Genomic DNA, 16,932 nt, shown 5'->3' on the forward strand with positions numbered 1-16,932 from the left:
GCACTGGCTAATTAGGAAAATAATTACTCCCTAATGAAAATTCATCTGACCACCAGAGATGACTATAGTGTTCAATGGAATACAGTAACTGTAAATAAATACAAAGTGATAGAATATACTGAGTGGAAGCTAAAAAGCCAGTTTCAAAAACATCAAGTTCCTTTATTAATCACTTTTAAGAAACAGGTTCCATCAAAAAAACATTTAAAACTTAAAGTTGGTAATTTAGGTTCTCTCTACCCTGACTTTTCTAACATCTCTAGATACAAAGGTATTGCATATTTCCTATTTAGCACTCTACCAAATTCAGTGCCTTGAAGTGAGTGGGTAAGGCCTAGAAAGGATAAGGAAGTTAGAAAACTCTAGCACATATAGCTGAACTTTCAGCAGTGGTTATGCAAATTCCTAAAAAGGAGAGGGTAACTTATTCAAGACTTAAGCAAAATTTTACTTCAGGGAGGATAAACAGTATTTATTCCTCAATCAAATCTTGCTGGGCCTGGGAATGAAATTAAATTACCATCCTGAATGGCATCTGGGTAGCTGCTGTGAAATGAGTAGGGGGGTTTTAGTGTAATTCTGCTTGACAGATAATCATCACACAAACCTCCCACTCAGTTGTCACAATTAGCACCTCTGCTGGCCGTCTTCATTCCCAGGAGAAGCCAATCAGAAGTGGTCCCTTCCAAACATGGCTGCAGCACACTGGCAAGAAGAGGGGCCGAGTGGGAGGTGAGAGCCTGCATGGAGCTGCTGGTGCCGTCCCATCTCTCAGGCTGGCAATGAGGCATCTCTCACTAGCACTAAATTCACTTCAGAAAAGCAGAAAAGACCTACAATGGCCAGTTCTCTAAAACCCTGTACATTAATTTAAAAAAAAATCAATTGGAAAAAAATTATAGCACATACATACCTGGTATATCTGGGACAATTAGTAAAAAAATCTACTAGGCAGGCCAACAGGTAGGTCTCTGAAAAATGAAGAATAGATATTCATAAGTTTTAGGTGAGAAAATTCAAACTTATTTTATCTCCCTTGAGCAAAGACAAATAATCATGGAAAGAAGAGAAAGCATCAGTTATATAAGCATAGAATGAATCTACCTGGTAGGTTGAATAATGTATTCAGAATGTAAAATCTTTCAGTGTCATCTCGTTGGATAAATTTATTTGGATACTGCTCTCTAGTTTCTGGTCTGAAAGAAAAAAAAAATTAATTAACTGGTACTCAAAACTAACATTATAAAAACTATGAGAAATATTCATCATTCAAAAATCATTCAAGCCTGGTCAGTGTAGCTCAGTGGTTGGTTCTCGGTCAGGGCACATCTCCTAGTTGGAGGTTCAATCTCCAGTGGGGGGCATGCAGGGAGGCAGCTGATCCATGATTCTCTCTCATCATTGAAGTTTCCCTCTCTTCTCTCTGTTCCTTTCTAAAGTTAATAAAAATTTAAAAATTCATTCAAATACTTTTAAGGCAGACTTCCAAATATTACACATAAAGATGGACAAGCTCGGGTTGCAGCCCTAAAAAGTTTTCGATCTGGCCTTCGCTGGTGTGGCTCAGTTGGTTGGAGCATCGTCCTGTGCACTAAACAGCGGTTGCCAACTGGTGGTCCGTGAGGTCCGAAAGGTTGGCGACCGCTGCACTAGAAGGTCACAGGTTGGGTTCCCAGTCAAGGCACATACCTAGGTTGATCCCTGGTTGGGGCACATACAGGAAGCAACCGATTGATGTACTAGTATCTCTCTCACACTGATGTATAACTTTCTCAAATGAGTATTTTTCTCTCTCCTTTTTTCCCCTCTCTAAAATAAATTTCTAAAACAGTTGTCAGTGTGTTAAGGGACATTTATAACAAGGTAAAAAATCACAAGAAAGATGCAAAGAGCTATGAGAAAACTGAGGAAGGGGAGACCATTTCAACTTAAGGGATTGAGAAAAGTAAATGTGGGAGTGAGGAGAGAAAAATCTAGGAAGGATTCATGAAAGGGGTGGCATATGAGCTGATCCTTACAGGCTAGGCAGACCAATTTAGAAACTAGTCCAATTTGAGTAGAGAAGGGGGAGCAGAGAAAAATAAAACTAGAAAGATAAAATGAGGCAGATTATGCTATTGTTCTTAACTTCCTTCAAGTCCAGAGTGCCACTCACAGTGTTTAAGCAGAGGGATAAAATCAGCAGAGCTAAATTGTAAAAATATGAAATCAGTTAGTCTTAGGATAAAATGGGGGGAAAACTGTGCTATGTTGCAAAAATGGCTACAAATTCTTCCTATCTCTTTATAGTATGACTTTGCAGTTCCTCCTATTATGAGACTCCATCCTTGAACAGCAATAAATGGGATCCAAACAGACTTCGAAAACATTTGTGCATTAGGGCTTGCCTACTCTTGGAACTCTGAGACTACTATGTGAATGAGAGTGAGAATGCCTGCTGGATGATAAAAGGCTACATGCAGAAACGAGGCACCCCAGCCGATAGGCTGCCAACTGCCAGACATGTGAGTGAGGCTATTTCAGAAAGAAAAATCATTCAAATAGTCTAATCGCTACATGTAAGGCAGACTTCCAAATATTACACAAGAAGATGAACAAGCTCAGGTTGCAGCCTAAGAAAGTTTTCAATCTGGCCCTGGCTGGTATGACTCGGTTGGAGCGTTGTCCTGTGCATCAGAAGGCCATGGGTTCAGTTCCTCAGATCAGCTGAGGAACCCCGGAATCATCCAGCTAACTCTCAGAATTTTGAGCTAAATAAAACGGTCATTGTTTAAGCTACTAAGTTCTGAAGTAATTTATTATGCAACAAAAGCTAACTGACACAGGAAGAACTATGAAATCAGTTAAGTAGTTACTGGAGTAGCCTAGATGAGAGCAGTAGGGGCTTATGATGGCGAAGGAAATTAAAGGGAAGAATGTATTCAAGAGAGATTGTCCAAGTAAAATGAACAAGACCAGGCATCTGACTGGATGTGGTAGATGAGGGACATAAAAATCAAAGGTAATGATGTTCAAATAAATAAATAAATAAATAAATTTTTAAAAAGAAAGAAAAAATAAGACAACAACAAAAGATAATGATATTCACATTAAGGTGTCTCTCAGAGGGTAGTGGTTTTATTAACAGAAATACGAGAATTAGATAAGAAGTAGATGTAAGAGGAGTTTTATTTGGGATACAGTAAGCTCAAAGTAAACATATTTTTACGAACAATTAGAAACAAACATCAAGAACTTAAAACAGAGATTCAAACTTGAGAGATAACATCTATGCATACGTACTAGGTGAAGTCATGAAGACTGTTATCCAGTAGAGGAGGCCACTTAAGAGTACAAAAAAGAGAAGACTGAGAATATATTCACGGAGAACATTTTGGGTTTAAAAGAAAGAAGCCAGTGAAAACAGAAGTTATTAGAGATGCATGAGAACCTTGGAGAGTGAAATGAAACACTGCAAGAAGAGGAAGGGGATGGTATTAATAAAAATATTACAGAGGGGAGAACCAAGATGGCGGCATAGGTAAACACCGGAAATTGCTGCCTCCCACAACCACTTCAAAAATACAACTAAAAGACAAAACAGACATCATCCAGAACCACAGGAAGGCTGGCTGAGTGGAAATTCTACAACTAGAAGGAAAGAGAAAAGCACACTGAGACTCAGAGGAGGTGCGGAAGTAAAGTGCAGAGGTACAGAGGCTCACGTGGAAAGGGCTGGCAATTGAGGACACGGTTGTCTTTTTCAACCAGGAGGGAGTCTCAAGCTCCTGACTGCTCTGAACTCCAGTTCCAGGCAAGTCTCTGGGGACCCAGACTCATATGGGGAGAAACTGGACTGTCTGGCAGCGGGCAGAACTTGAGGGCGGCTTTCCCTCAGAGGTGCTTACAGCGATTGCCTGGACCCTGAGACACGGGGCCTCTTAGGGCAGGGCTGAGGAGCAGCCATAGCTGTTTGCTCAGCCCTGTTGATCCCAAGGCCCCGCTCCACCCAAGCTGTGCACAGAGGCTTTTGCATATAAAAGGCCTGGCCCTTTGCAATCTGAAAATTACCTAAAAAACTGCAGCTGGGTCAGAGAGACCCAGAACTTCCAAAAGAAGGCCCAAAGCCCCACAGCAGCTTGCATTGCTTCACAGCTGGGCCTCATCTGGGCACCTCCAAACCCCAAACAAAGAAGAAGAATCTGCAGATCTCTCCATAGCTCCTGCTGGGTAGCCTCAGGCAGAGGCTAAATTAGCACCTCCTTAGAGATCCAAGAGCCAGTGTACCCAGTGGTCAGAGTGGGACCATCCAGATTACAACTCCTCAGATCCATAAGGGACACACTCAGGGGGCAGACTCAGTGAGCACCAAATCCCCATTCAGTGAGCACCAAAGCCCCACTTGCCCCAGAAGGGTGTCTCCAGCACAGAAGTTCTCCCACTGCAGACACAGCTGATTCTCACAGCCAATTGGCCTAGAGGTCAATTCCTCCCAGTGATACCTACAACAACCAAGGCTTAACTACAAGACTATGCACAAAGCCCACAAAGGGGTGCACCAAGAGCGTCCACCTCAGGTAATTGGGGAGGCTGAGCCACTGGGCCCTATAGGACACCTAGCACAGAAAGCCACTCTATCAACACAGTGAAGCATAAAAAATATAGAGACAAAGAAACAGGTCACAAATTACAGAAATGGAGGAAAGCAAACTACAGGCTATAGAGTTCAAAACCACACTTACAAGGTTTTTCAAGCATTTTCTAGAAACCGCCAATAAATGTAGTGAGACCCTCAAGAAATCTAATGAAACCCTCGAGGTTATGAAAAAGGACCAACTAGAAATTAAGCATACACTGACTGAAATAAAGAATATTATACAGAGTTCAAACAGCAGACTAGAGGATCACAAGAATCAAGTCAAAGATTTGAAATACGAAGAAGCAAAAGACACCCAACTGGCAAAACAAAAAGAAAAAAGAATCAAAAAATATGAAGGTAGTGTAAGGAGCCTCTGGGACAACTTCAAGCGTACCAACATCCGAATTATGGGGGTGCCAGAAGAAGAGAGAGAACAAGATATTGAAAACCTATTTGAAGAAATAATGACAGAAAACTTCCCCTAACTGGTGAAAGAAATAGACTTACAAGTCCAGGAAGCGCAGAGAACCCCAAACAAAAGGAATCCAAAGAGGACCACACCAAGACACATCATAATTAAAATGCCAAGAGCAAAAGAGAAAGAGAGAATCTTAAAAGCAGCAAGAGAAAAACAATCAGTTACCTACAAGGGAGTACCTATACGACTGTCAGCTGATTTCTCAATAGAAACTATGCAGGCCAGAAGGGAGTGGCAAGAAATATTCAAAGTGATGAATAGCAAGAACCTACAACCAAGATTACTTTACCCAGCAAAGCTATCATTCAGAATTGAAGGTCAGATAAAGAGCTTCACAGATAAGAAAAAGCTAAAGGAGTTCATCACCACCAAACCAGGATTATATGAAATGCTGAAAGGTATCCTTTAAGAAGAGGAAGAAGAAGAAAAAGGTAAAGATACAAATTATGCACAACAAATACACATCTATCAACAAGTGAATCTAAAAATCAAATGAATAAATAATCTGATGAACAGAATAAACTGGTGAATATAATAGAATCAGGGGCATAGAAAGGGAGTGGACTGACTATTCTCGGGGTGGGGGGAGGGGTGTTGGGGGTGCGGGAAGAGACTGGACAAAAATCGTACACCTATGGATGAGAACACTGGGGGGAGGGGGGATTAAGGGCAGAGGGTGGGGTGGGAACCGGGTGGAGGGGGGCTATGGGCGGAATTAAGAGGAACAATGGTAATAATCTGAATAAAGATTTAATTCAAAAAAATTACAGAGAAACAGAAAGGGCGAAAAACTAAAATATAAAAATACACAATTCCCATGGTGAATTTATGGAGATCAACTAAAAATCTAAATAACAAACATTAAATTTAAATTTCATACTCAGAGTACCCTGTGTAAATTCCTGCTTGGGTTGGTTAACTACAATGGCATAAATTCTGGATATAAAATCACATTATTTCCTGTCTTTGTCACCCATTTGAAATAAGAGTTCCAATAAAGAATAACTTTGTAGAATATCTCATTTCTAGCTTTCCAAGATTTTCTGTAATGAAAATTAAGGTGAAAGGGAATAGTAATTATATGCATTGCCCCTGTAGATATACTTTTCTATTCCCTCCATCATTAAAGAATAATTCCTTTGCATAGGGATAATTAATAGTTATAAGGCAATTAGAACACAAAAGACTTATAAATATAGTTAACAATAACATTTTATTTAAATTGAGTGCCAAATCATGCTAATACATCTTTTAAATAAAAATTAATTCAGGGGGAGGTAATGTATCATAAAAGAAGGAATACTAGACTTAAAGTTGAGTGGAAAAGTTATATATAGTACAGACTACTGCTAACTTTGTGCAACCCACAGAATAAAGATTTGATCTCAATATTATCCTATTCTAAAACTTTAAAAGCCTTTGCTATTGAGGCTCCAACTCATTGGCAAGGCATTGTAAGGTGCTGCCTAAAGGAGCCGTAACTTCCCTTCCAGCCTTGTCTACCATGTTCTTCAATAACTCTCTCTCTCTCCTTCATCTTCCATCCTCAGTCCCTTCTTCTCCATGGACTTTTTGACTTAAAAGACCATGCAGTGCTTAAGTGCTGGTTGAATGATTCTGCATTTACTCATAAATGACTTATTTTTGAAACACTATTAAATTTATTTCCAAAGATGGTATTTGAATCATTACTGGCTTAGGGGAAGAAAGAAGGTTTTTGGATATTGAGTTAGTAAATCTAATTGTAGTACTAATTTATAGAACTGCTTCTCTCTTCTTCTTTGACTACCTACCCCTCCCCCCACAGCACAAAAATCCCTTTGCAGACATTAATAAGTAGAATGTTGGTTCATCTTCACTGGGATTCTGAATTATAGTGCCAATATCCATATGTAAAATAGCTTAGGTTGCTAGTACTACTTGCAATCACTTCACGTTTAAATCCTGCATCATGATATTCATGGATTGTGAACAAACCCCTCATGAGAGGAATAGTAAAAGAAGGGCAGATATGACAGTGAAAGAAAGGCCTGTCCAGGTGTGTCAAGATGGGATGTTTACTTCACACTTTTCTCACGATGTATACTTGGAAATCTTTGAGCCCTGAAGATTTCCAAGAATCAGCTGAAGAGTCTTGCATAAGATGCTTCAATTCTAAGTAGGGTCTTGCTATAACCGCAGATTTAAAGGAAACTCGAAGTTTCAATTAGTTGGTGCCTCTGATCATAAAATTTATTTACCAAAAATATATTGTCTCTTGAACAATTTCAATGTAGACTGTGGTGTTTTTACTACCTGGCCATTGAGAATGAATAATTCCTGACAAAGTTACACGAAAGACTGACACGTAACCTATTTTGGTTTTAAGAGTCGCTCTGATCCTAATACAGTGCCACTGGTAAAGTAGGTAGTATAGTACTAGAGAAGATGTATAACTGTAAAGCCGTATTATAGAAGTTGTCAAACTGTGGTATTGTAATGTTTAAAGAGAAAATTGGGATGTTTCACTAAAAAATAGTAGACACTAAATTTTATCTACTGTTTACTAGGGTAAAAAGTCCAAATTTACTAGTGAAAAATAGCCTGATTATAAAAATAAAGCTTATCCTTATTTGTTTTAAGTATTATTACCCTGTATTCATTTTTAACCCCATGTTTTAAAAAATTTTAACAATCAGCCGAAACCGGTTTGGCTCAGTGGATAGAGCGTCGGCCTGCGGACTGAAGGGTCCCGGGTTCGATTCCGGTCAAGGGCATGTACCTGGGTTGCGGGCACATCCCCAGTAGGAGATGTGCAGGAGGCAGCTGATCGATGTTTCTCTCTCACCGATGTTTCTAACTCTCTATCTCTCTCCCTTCCTCTCTGTAAAAAATCAATAAAATATAACAAAAAAAAAATTTAACAATCTAATATTTGAAGCTATTCATTAGAATATAAAAAAAATAGTGTATTAGCTGTTAAAAATCTTAGTCATTTACACTGTTGTAGTTTTAAATGTTTCAAAGCACTTTTATGTACATACCTCTTCTGAGCAGCTACCTGAGAACTGTATTAAAAGGAGAAAATAAAAATCTTAGAATCTCAAATAAGTCAAAGCCACTAGTTCTTTTTGGGTAAGTTTCAAGATTACCTTTTTTGGATGCTCTATCATTAAAAAGCACTTATTTTAAACAAAAGATAACTGCTAGCTCTATTTATAAGTCAGCTTGGGTCTTAACTGCCTGATAAGTAATTGTAAAGGATCCTTAAGACATTGTCATCTTCATATTGTTTGACTATACAAATACTAGAAAGAGACTAAAAGGTTTCTTTGTACTCACCCCCTTATGAAGTTAAATCCATGTGCACAGACCAAGAGATTTCCATAGGCATCAACTTTCAAAAGATTTCCATATAGTGTATCAAAGACAAGTCCCCTATGTGAAAATGAAAACATTATCAATAATGCAAAATTATACAGGCAATAATCTTATATTACTCAATAACCATGAACCAAACTCATCTTATTCAAGCTTTATGGCAACTCAAGTATGTCCTAAAACAACATAACCCTAGAGACTAAAGTAAGTGAATGAAATCTTAAAAACTAATCCCAAAGCAACTAAAAATTATTTACTCTGTCTAGATAAATAATAATAACTGTTTTAAGGAACGAGATTTTAATGAAACAAGTTATAAACTATAATTCCTCTTAACTCAGCTGGTTCCATCCTAAAACAGTCCTAATTTCCTTGGACAAAACTGAGCTGGCTTATATTTCCCTCTTTTAGATGTTGTATATGAGAAATATATGATGGTGACATCTCAAAAAAAAAAACACAATTTTTCTTAATCTTAAATCTTTCCTAATCAAATTTATTAATGCGAACTGTCAAAAGGCTCCCCTAGTTCAGTGGTTGAACATTGACCTATGAACCAGGAGGTCACAGGTGTAGGGGTGTGTGTGTGTGTGTGTGTATTTTAAAAAGGCTCTTCCAGCCCTAAGTAGGTAGCTCAGTTGGTTTGAGCATCATCTCAATACACCAAGATTGTGCACTGGATCTCCAGCCAGGGCACATATAAGAAGCAACCAATGAATGCATAAATAAGTGGAACTACAAATTAATCTCTCTCTCTCTCTCTCAAATCAATCAATAATTTTTTTTTTTTTTAAAGAGGGCTCCTGCCCGGCCAGCATGGCTCAGTGAACCAGGAGGTCAGGATTCAATTCCAGGTCAGGGCAAATGCCTGGGTTGTGGGCTCAATACCCAGTGTGGAGCATGCAGGAGGCAGCCAATCAATGATTCTCCTTCATCACTGATGTTTCTATCCCTCTCCCTCTGAAATCAATAAAAATATTTTAAAAAATAAAAAGGCTCCTGATTACCAAATTAAGTGTATTAGTACAACCTGTAATTGCTTTCCAACAACCAAAGTTATATATAGGTAGGAACATCTGTGACTGATTACTGCCCATCAGTTTTACTAGTAATCCTGTTTCTTTTCCATAAATGGATCTCCTTCAATAACAATAAAGCTCAATTCAAGAATAGAAAAGATATGGTGTACATGAAAAGTCCTTGATAATTTTAAAATCAACATCAACCAACTGAAAAGAAAAACACACCTTTTTATTTTTTAATCAGGGCTGCATTTGTAATTATTAAATGGGGGATAAGTGAGGTCTTAATCCAAAATAATCTTGAAAAATTACCTGGTAGGGAATGTAGAATCATAAGCAAAGCTGAGCAGTTCCTGAGGATAGCCAATAGAAACTAATCTCTCCACAGTAAGCTCAAAACCAAGGGACTCATACTCTGGGGACTTGTACACTGCACACAAAAAAAAAAAGGTTCTCATTAAAAGAATAGCCAATTAAAATAGAAGGCAAACGAGTGAATTTCTACTCTTCCCTCCCTTTCCTAAATTTCTACCAGTTCCTCCCTCTTACTAAATCTGCCTTTTTATTTCTTCTTTTTGCCCCAAATCCATGTTTTGTACTGCACCAAGTAGTCACAGAACTCAATTGTTAGTTTGTTGAAACGGGTAACATTATATACAGTAGGAGCAGCAGTAACTGTTAAATTATCAGACATTTCAGAATAGTTCTTTCATTTTTAAGGAACCTAATTCAAACATTGTTTTCCTCTTTATTCTTTCATACCTACAATCTAAAAGAGGGGGGAAAAACTAATATGCACAGTTGTGTATTAACCATGAGAATGTAAGTAAAATAGAAAACTGGGTAGAGGTCTGTATCTGTTGAAGGCTTCACTGGTGTGCATAACTGGTGTACAAATCCTTAAAAATGAGCTATGAAAAAACCCAATCTATTTTTGGAATTCCTATTTGGCTTGGTAGCTACATTATATTCCTTCTTTAAGCAGCATAATTCTATTTGTCAGGACACACTTGTTTTCTTATTAGCCCTAACAATATTATAGTCATCATAATTGCAATTGTATAAGTTTTTACTGCAAAATCAACCATAAAAAGACATGTCTGAGATCATTAGAAAAATCAGGATATGAACTTGGGAGTTACACGAAATTAAAGAATTATGATTTATTTCACCCTGGCCGTGTTACTCTGTGGTTAGAGAGTTGGCCCTTATAACCCAAGGGTCTTGGGCTCAATTTAGGTCAAGGGCACATACCTGGGTTGGAGTTTACTCTCTATCCCCAGTCAGGGCACGTGTGGGAGGCAACCAGTTGATATCTCTCCCTATCTCTCCCTTTTTCTCTCTTTCTCTCTACCCCCCTCCCTTCCACTCTCTCTGACAAGTAATGGAAAAAAATATTCTCCGGTGAGGATTTACCAAAAAAAAAAACACTGTGATTCATATTAGATGTGACTATGGAAGAATTGGGATGTGCAAATATATGTATAAAAAATATATATGTCTTCTTATCTGCCAAAGCAGCGCACTGTTTTTTTACAGGTGAAATAAAATGGATTTTGGAATATGGGGTTTTTCCTCTTATATCGTATATAGCTGAAATTTTCTATAATAAAAAATACTTTTTAGAATCATCACTGCAGTTCAGCATAAACAAAATGTTGCTCCTTTAATTAGGCTTCTTCCAAATGAAATATTTAGTATCTAGGCAAGCATCCTTCTGTCAGTCTCTAGGAGTGGGTAAGTCATATTAAAAAAAAGAAAAAGAAAAAAAAAGACCCCCCCCCCAAAAAAAAGACCTGTTTTCTTGCTAAATGCCAAATGAGGCCAAAAACAAATCCATTCTATTCCTACATTCTCATAATAATGCAACTATTATCATTACATTATTATAATTCTCCTATCTATGATTAACGTAAGGCCTATGGCTCCAACTCTGATTTTTTCATTGCAATTAGTCTGCTTATCCAAGTTAATGCTAGTATTTTAATGAATACAATTCAACTTTCCCTTTCCAAAAGCAATCCTTTAGACCAGCTGTCGCCAACCTTTGGACCTCACAGACCACCAGAGGTCTGTGGACCACCGGTTGGCAACCACTGCTTTAGACTACTTCTGAAAATACATAAAAGAAAATCATAATACTGGTTGCTCCAGAGAAGGGAGATGAATGGCTAAGAGACAGGGGAAGGAAGGAGGAAGACTTTATGTATCTTCTTTTGTACTAAAAAAACAAAAAACAAACTTGTAACATTATTAATGTATTTGATCTGTTTTTAAAATTAAATTGAAATTTTAAAAAAGCAAGGTGAGCATTCGAAGTCCTTTAAACATTTGTCATTTCAAAGCCTAGAATTATTAAGGTCCTTTAGGAGATGCGCTGAGTCTCATCTCATCAGAACAATGCCCCCAAAAGTTGTCATTTCTTTTGTTGTCTTGGGGTATATTAATAAGTTAATGCTAATGCTAACCCCAGCTAACATTTTCAAAACTGGCTATATTTTTTTCCTCCCCTCAATTCTAACCCCATCCTCACCCCACACAAAAATTTTTTTTGAAGTCTCAAGTGTGAAATTCTTAAATCTAGATGATATATACTGTGATAAAGGAAGTGTTAAATATTCATACACATTAACAGGGCAGGTCAGGTGTATTATCATAAAAGCAGGAAAGCATGGTATCCACTGATGTCAATTTGAATTAGTCTGAGAATATAAAATAACATCTCATACCCACCCAGTGATTCCACCACAATTGATAGAAAATAACATTTTAAAATTTCCATAAAACAAAAATTACTCCCCAATCTACAAAGCCCCACTTATTATAAGCAATAGTTAATGAAACAAAATTCCAGTATAGCGAACCAATTTGTGTAACCCATTGACTCTTATGATTTGGCCTATAACAAATGTTTTCAATTAAAAATTTTTCAGAAGGATAACTTGCTCGATCTGCCTTAAGAATGGGAGACAAAAACAAGCAAACAAACCTCAATTCCCTAAATGAGCAATTTTCCCTAGTTAGAAAATCAGGTAATTTATAGAATAATGGAGTAATAATGATTAAAACTATGTCTATGAGACACTTTGGACTGAAATCCAAAATAATTTGTTCAGAATTTTTAGTAGGGGAAAAAAATATAAGATGGGGAAATAAAATCTCAGATCCCTATTTTGCCAGAACAAACCCTAGAATAGCAGAAAAAATAAAACCCTCTACACTTGCCACATTGTATTTATTCCAGGGCAGAACTCCAATTGAGATGACCTTCTAAAAATTCCACCGATAGAAATAAACTTTAAATTTCCTTTCTCTCAATGAGTTTAGGGTACTTCCCAAAAATACCATGTATTTTCCCCATTTGCTGACCTGAAGTTATATAATAGCAAGTACAAACATTAGCTGAAGCAAGAATTTAGGTTACCCCTAAGTCTCATCCAAAGCTCTTTGTAGTGGGGTGTACTACACTACCACTGTTAAAAATGAATTTCTAGATTACATAGCTCATCAAAACTTAAGCTTGGGTGTTGAAACCCACTATCCCTCCAATTTCTCTTATCTAGTCCAAAATAAATTGCTCTAGTCACAGATGGGAATGGATTTAGCAGGGAGAGGCCAAACTCCACTTAGACAACACTATCTATTTCACTAAGCTCTATATTAATCAGTAAGAACTATGAGCTATTGACATTTTCTCATAAGCTTCCCGGATAATCATTTCAGCAACACGAACTCCCAGGTCATTAAATCATCTGTCAGGGAACTATAAAGCACAACCAGGGCTTGAGAAGCAGAACCACAGCTGCACAGAGCACTAGTTTAGATGTTTTGTCCTAAGTGTCCCTTGGGAATAATCACAATTTGTTCTGACCTGATGGCAAAATGACTATTTCCTGAAGCCTACAAAGTACCACCATTTTTTGAAAAGTAAATACATACATAAATAAGTAAACAAATAATAAAATTCCTCTTTCAAACAAGCCAGCCTTGACATATGTGGAGAACTATATACATTACCTCTGAATATAGAATGCTATGCCTCTCTACAGCTACAAAGGCTCTAATTTTAATTTCTCTTGAAAAACTGGCCAGTAAATGATGCATAGTTTCAAGCTCAATTCTTACAACTGACTTCCCAAAACACAGCCAGTAGCTTCAGAGTAAACATAACCTCACACATGTACTGCTTATTTCTTCTTCAACAAAGTCCTCAGGCCTATCCTAATTTACCCAATATCCAAAGATAAAGGAAAAAGTTATTTTAAGGGCTAGAGTCCGAAAAAGAGGACTGCTTCAGCCACTACGGCAGCACACAGTGTCCTCGGGTTACGTAACTAGCCTAAAAGAGAACAACCGAAGCTTTGAAAGCTAAAGCTACTGAGAGCATTTAAAGATATTCTTTACTCCATCATCTCCAAGGAAAAAAACAGTTCTTCAAAAGATATCAACTGCATATTGTAGGGATAAGAGCTCTGAGCTCTGTTTAAGTAGATGCTATTCATACAAGAGAGAACTTAAACTTAGGTAAGAGGAGACAGTGCGTCTTTGGAATGAGCCAGAAACTTTCTGTAGGGAAGTCTGGAATTCTCATGCACTTTTTACCTTTGCCACCAAGACACACTGTGGTAGTAGTTTCTAGATTTAGGGGGGGGGGGGGGGGAGGGAAGGGGCGCCAGCAGGAGGGCAAATCTCTACAGAGGTTCCAGCCTAGCAGAGTGCTGCTGCCAAAATGAGAACTCACATGAGGCAGATGCAGATGCAGAGTGTGTCACTCCAGTCTTGAAGGAGTTACACTGGCTCTCCTGTTAAAAAACAAAATAAAGCAACAAAACAAAACAATAACAAAAACAGGTTTAAAACTATTGTGATGGGCTGGAGTGGAGAGATAGCATTTGGAAATTGCTATTTATAGGAGTTACTGCCCCCTCCTATTTAGAAGCCTGTGATCATCACTAAAATTTGTCTAATTGCCCATAACAAGGGTATTGAAAATAAACATTAAGTATTGTGCATTATTTACTATTCTGGCACCCTGAGCCTGGAATATAACAAGTCTGATCCTGAAATGTAAGTTAAAAGAAAAAACAGAAAAAATTAATTTATTTTTGTCTTAGTTTATTTTCTCTAGCATTTTTCAGGTTAATATGGTAGAAACTGAATGCAGCTGGTAGGCAGTGTTTAAAATGGAAACAGATTAAACAAAGATTACAAGAATGAACCAGAGCAGTCTCATGTTGTTTTTGAGTACCTATTTAAATTAAATCTACCTATACCTAACTATCCACTCTTCTATCCTTCCAACACCTAAATTTGCCATCATAATATAGACAAGAACCAACTTCATGTTGCTAAAAACCTAACCCGATGTCTAAATGTAGAAAAAGGGAAATTTTAAAATTTTTATTCTGTCAGTGGATATTTCCCCTTGTAAGTGCAGTCATATTATTCCACTTTCATAATGTTAGAGAAACTACCCAGTCTAGCAAAATAACTGACTCAAAGTTACATGAAGAACCCTTATAGACACTGACGTTTTTAAGATATGTATTACTTTAACCATATAGAGAATCATTTGCCCTAGAGATAATTCAGGCTAAACACACCATCAGACTTCAACTTCTGGATTTTTATGAGAAATGGTATTAAACAGAAATAAATGACTAAATATAATGTCTAAAAGTCCTAAAAATATTACAACTAGGAGAAACCACCACCACCAATTACTATAAAAAAAACAAAATCCAACCCAACCACACAAGAATAGTTATTTGCTTTTATGCTGTAATGTGATCAACATCAATGTTCTCTAGTTATTTAGGCTATGTAATGTTGGTTCTCTAAGACTAGAATATTTTAAGGAAACTTATAAATAAAATCTTTTCAATTATCAATGTAAACAGATACTGGACTTTTCCTACTCTCCAAAATTATTTAAAGATCCTAGCACAAGAACAGACATAATAAAACTTTTTATAACTAACCTGAGATCAATGATCTAAAAAAAGATGTTGAAAATTTCTAACAACTATCTCAATTTTTATTTACTTAAAATATAACAACTAGATACTATACAATACTTTTAGTTATCTTATATAATAAAAGCATAGTACGCAAATTGCCCCCTCCACTGGGATTTCTTTCAGGAGTACGACCAGGGGGCAGGGCCAGCCCGAGGGAAAGGAGGGAGTACCCAGCTGGCGGCTGCCAGCCACTAGGGACCCTACCAGTGCATGAATTTCATGTACTAGGCCTCTAGTTTAAAATAAAAATAACTCCCAAATGCCTAGATACGTAAATAACAAGTGGAGTTTGAAAGACTGACTGCCAATTACAATTCATTACAAAGCAAAATTAAATGGTAATTAAAAGATTTATTTGTTTAAAAATTACTGAGCATTAGGAGAATGAATATTTTAAAATAAAATGAAAAAAAAAAATCACCTAACTCAAATTTTTCTCGAGAACCTATACACTTACTAGGAACTTGTATATAAAGTATTTTCTTCAAAACTGAAAATTATTGAGATAACTTTAAAAAATGCTCTGTAATCAAAAGAGCTTACTGTAATAAAAAATTAATGTAGCTAATATGTAATTTTCCCCCTAAAATAACAGTTCATCGCACTCTGATACCTGTAACTAAATTTAGCAAAATGTAATAATCATTTGGATGCCTACTGTGTACTAGGTACATTTGGCCCCTCATATCCATGGGTTTTAGATATTATTCAACAGAGCATAAATAGAAAATATTCATGGGGGGATGAGGGGGAGGTGATGGTTCCAGAAAATTCCAAAAAGTAAACTTAAATTTGCCATTCATGGAGCACTACACTGAATCCATATGCATTAAGTGATGTGTAGGTATACCCTGCTATGCAAATACAGGTAATATATAAAACTCTAGGCCATCTATATAATAAAAGCCTAAGCAATCGTTACAGTGCAACGACCAGAACGACCGGTCGCTATGATGCACACTGACCACCAGGGGGCAGACGCTCAATGCAGGAGCTCCCCCTGGTAGTCAGTGCACTCCCACAGGGGGAGCACCACTCAGCCAGAAGCCGGGCTCATGGCTGTAGAGTACAGAGGCGGTGGCGGGAGCCTCTCCTGCCTCTGTGGCGGTGCTAGGGAGCAGCGAGCTGAGTGGTAAGGAGCAGCAAGCAGGCGGGTGGTAAGGAGCAAGGGGTCCAGGACTGCTAGAGGGACATCCGCCTACCAGCTATCCCCTGAGGGCTCCCAGACTGCGAGAGGGGGCAGGCTGGGCTGAGGGACCCGCCACCTCAGTGCACGAATTTCACACACTGGGCCTCTAGTCTATATATATATAAAAAGCCAGCGACCGGAATGCCGAAATGACCAGTTGCTATAACGCCCACTTCGGCCAGCCAACCACCCGTGGCCCCTTTTCCCCGCTGGCCCGGCCCCTGATCTGCCCCCATGGGGACTGG

General features: G+C 37.9%; 1 protein-coding gene across 7 annotated transcripts in view; it reads right to left on the reverse strand.

Moving 5' to 3' along the window:
• NT5C2 (5'-nucleotidase, cytosolic II) overlaps positions 1-16,932 on the reverse strand; it is a 139,811-nt gene that overhangs the window by 11,084 nt on the left and 111,795 nt on the right. For 5 of the 7 annotated variants that reach the window (XM_059661293.1, XM_059661297.1, XM_059661298.1 and 2 more), the window contains 5 exons: positions 9,791-9,908; positions 8,418-8,513; positions 8,120-8,143; positions 1,105-1,196; positions 914-971 (listed from right to left, as the gene is read on the reverse strand). In XM_059661293.1, the coding sequence (XP_059517276.1) occupies positions 914-971; positions 1,105-1,196; positions 8,120-8,143; positions 8,418-8,513; positions 9,791-9,908 (388 nt within the window). The remainder of the gene's footprint in view (positions 1-913; positions 972-1,104; positions 1,197-8,119; positions 8,144-8,417; positions 8,514-9,790; positions 9,909-16,932) is intronic. The other 2 variants (XM_059661296.1, XM_059661294.1) reach the window with 1 other exon arrangement.

This window comes from Myotis daubentonii, chromosome 13, assembly GCF_963259705.1.
Source record: "Myotis daubentonii chromosome 13, mMyoDau2.1, whole genome shotgun sequence".
In the NCBI taxonomy this organism is placed as follows: Eukaryota; Metazoa; Chordata; class Mammalia; order Chiroptera; family Vespertilionidae; genus Myotis; species Myotis daubentonii.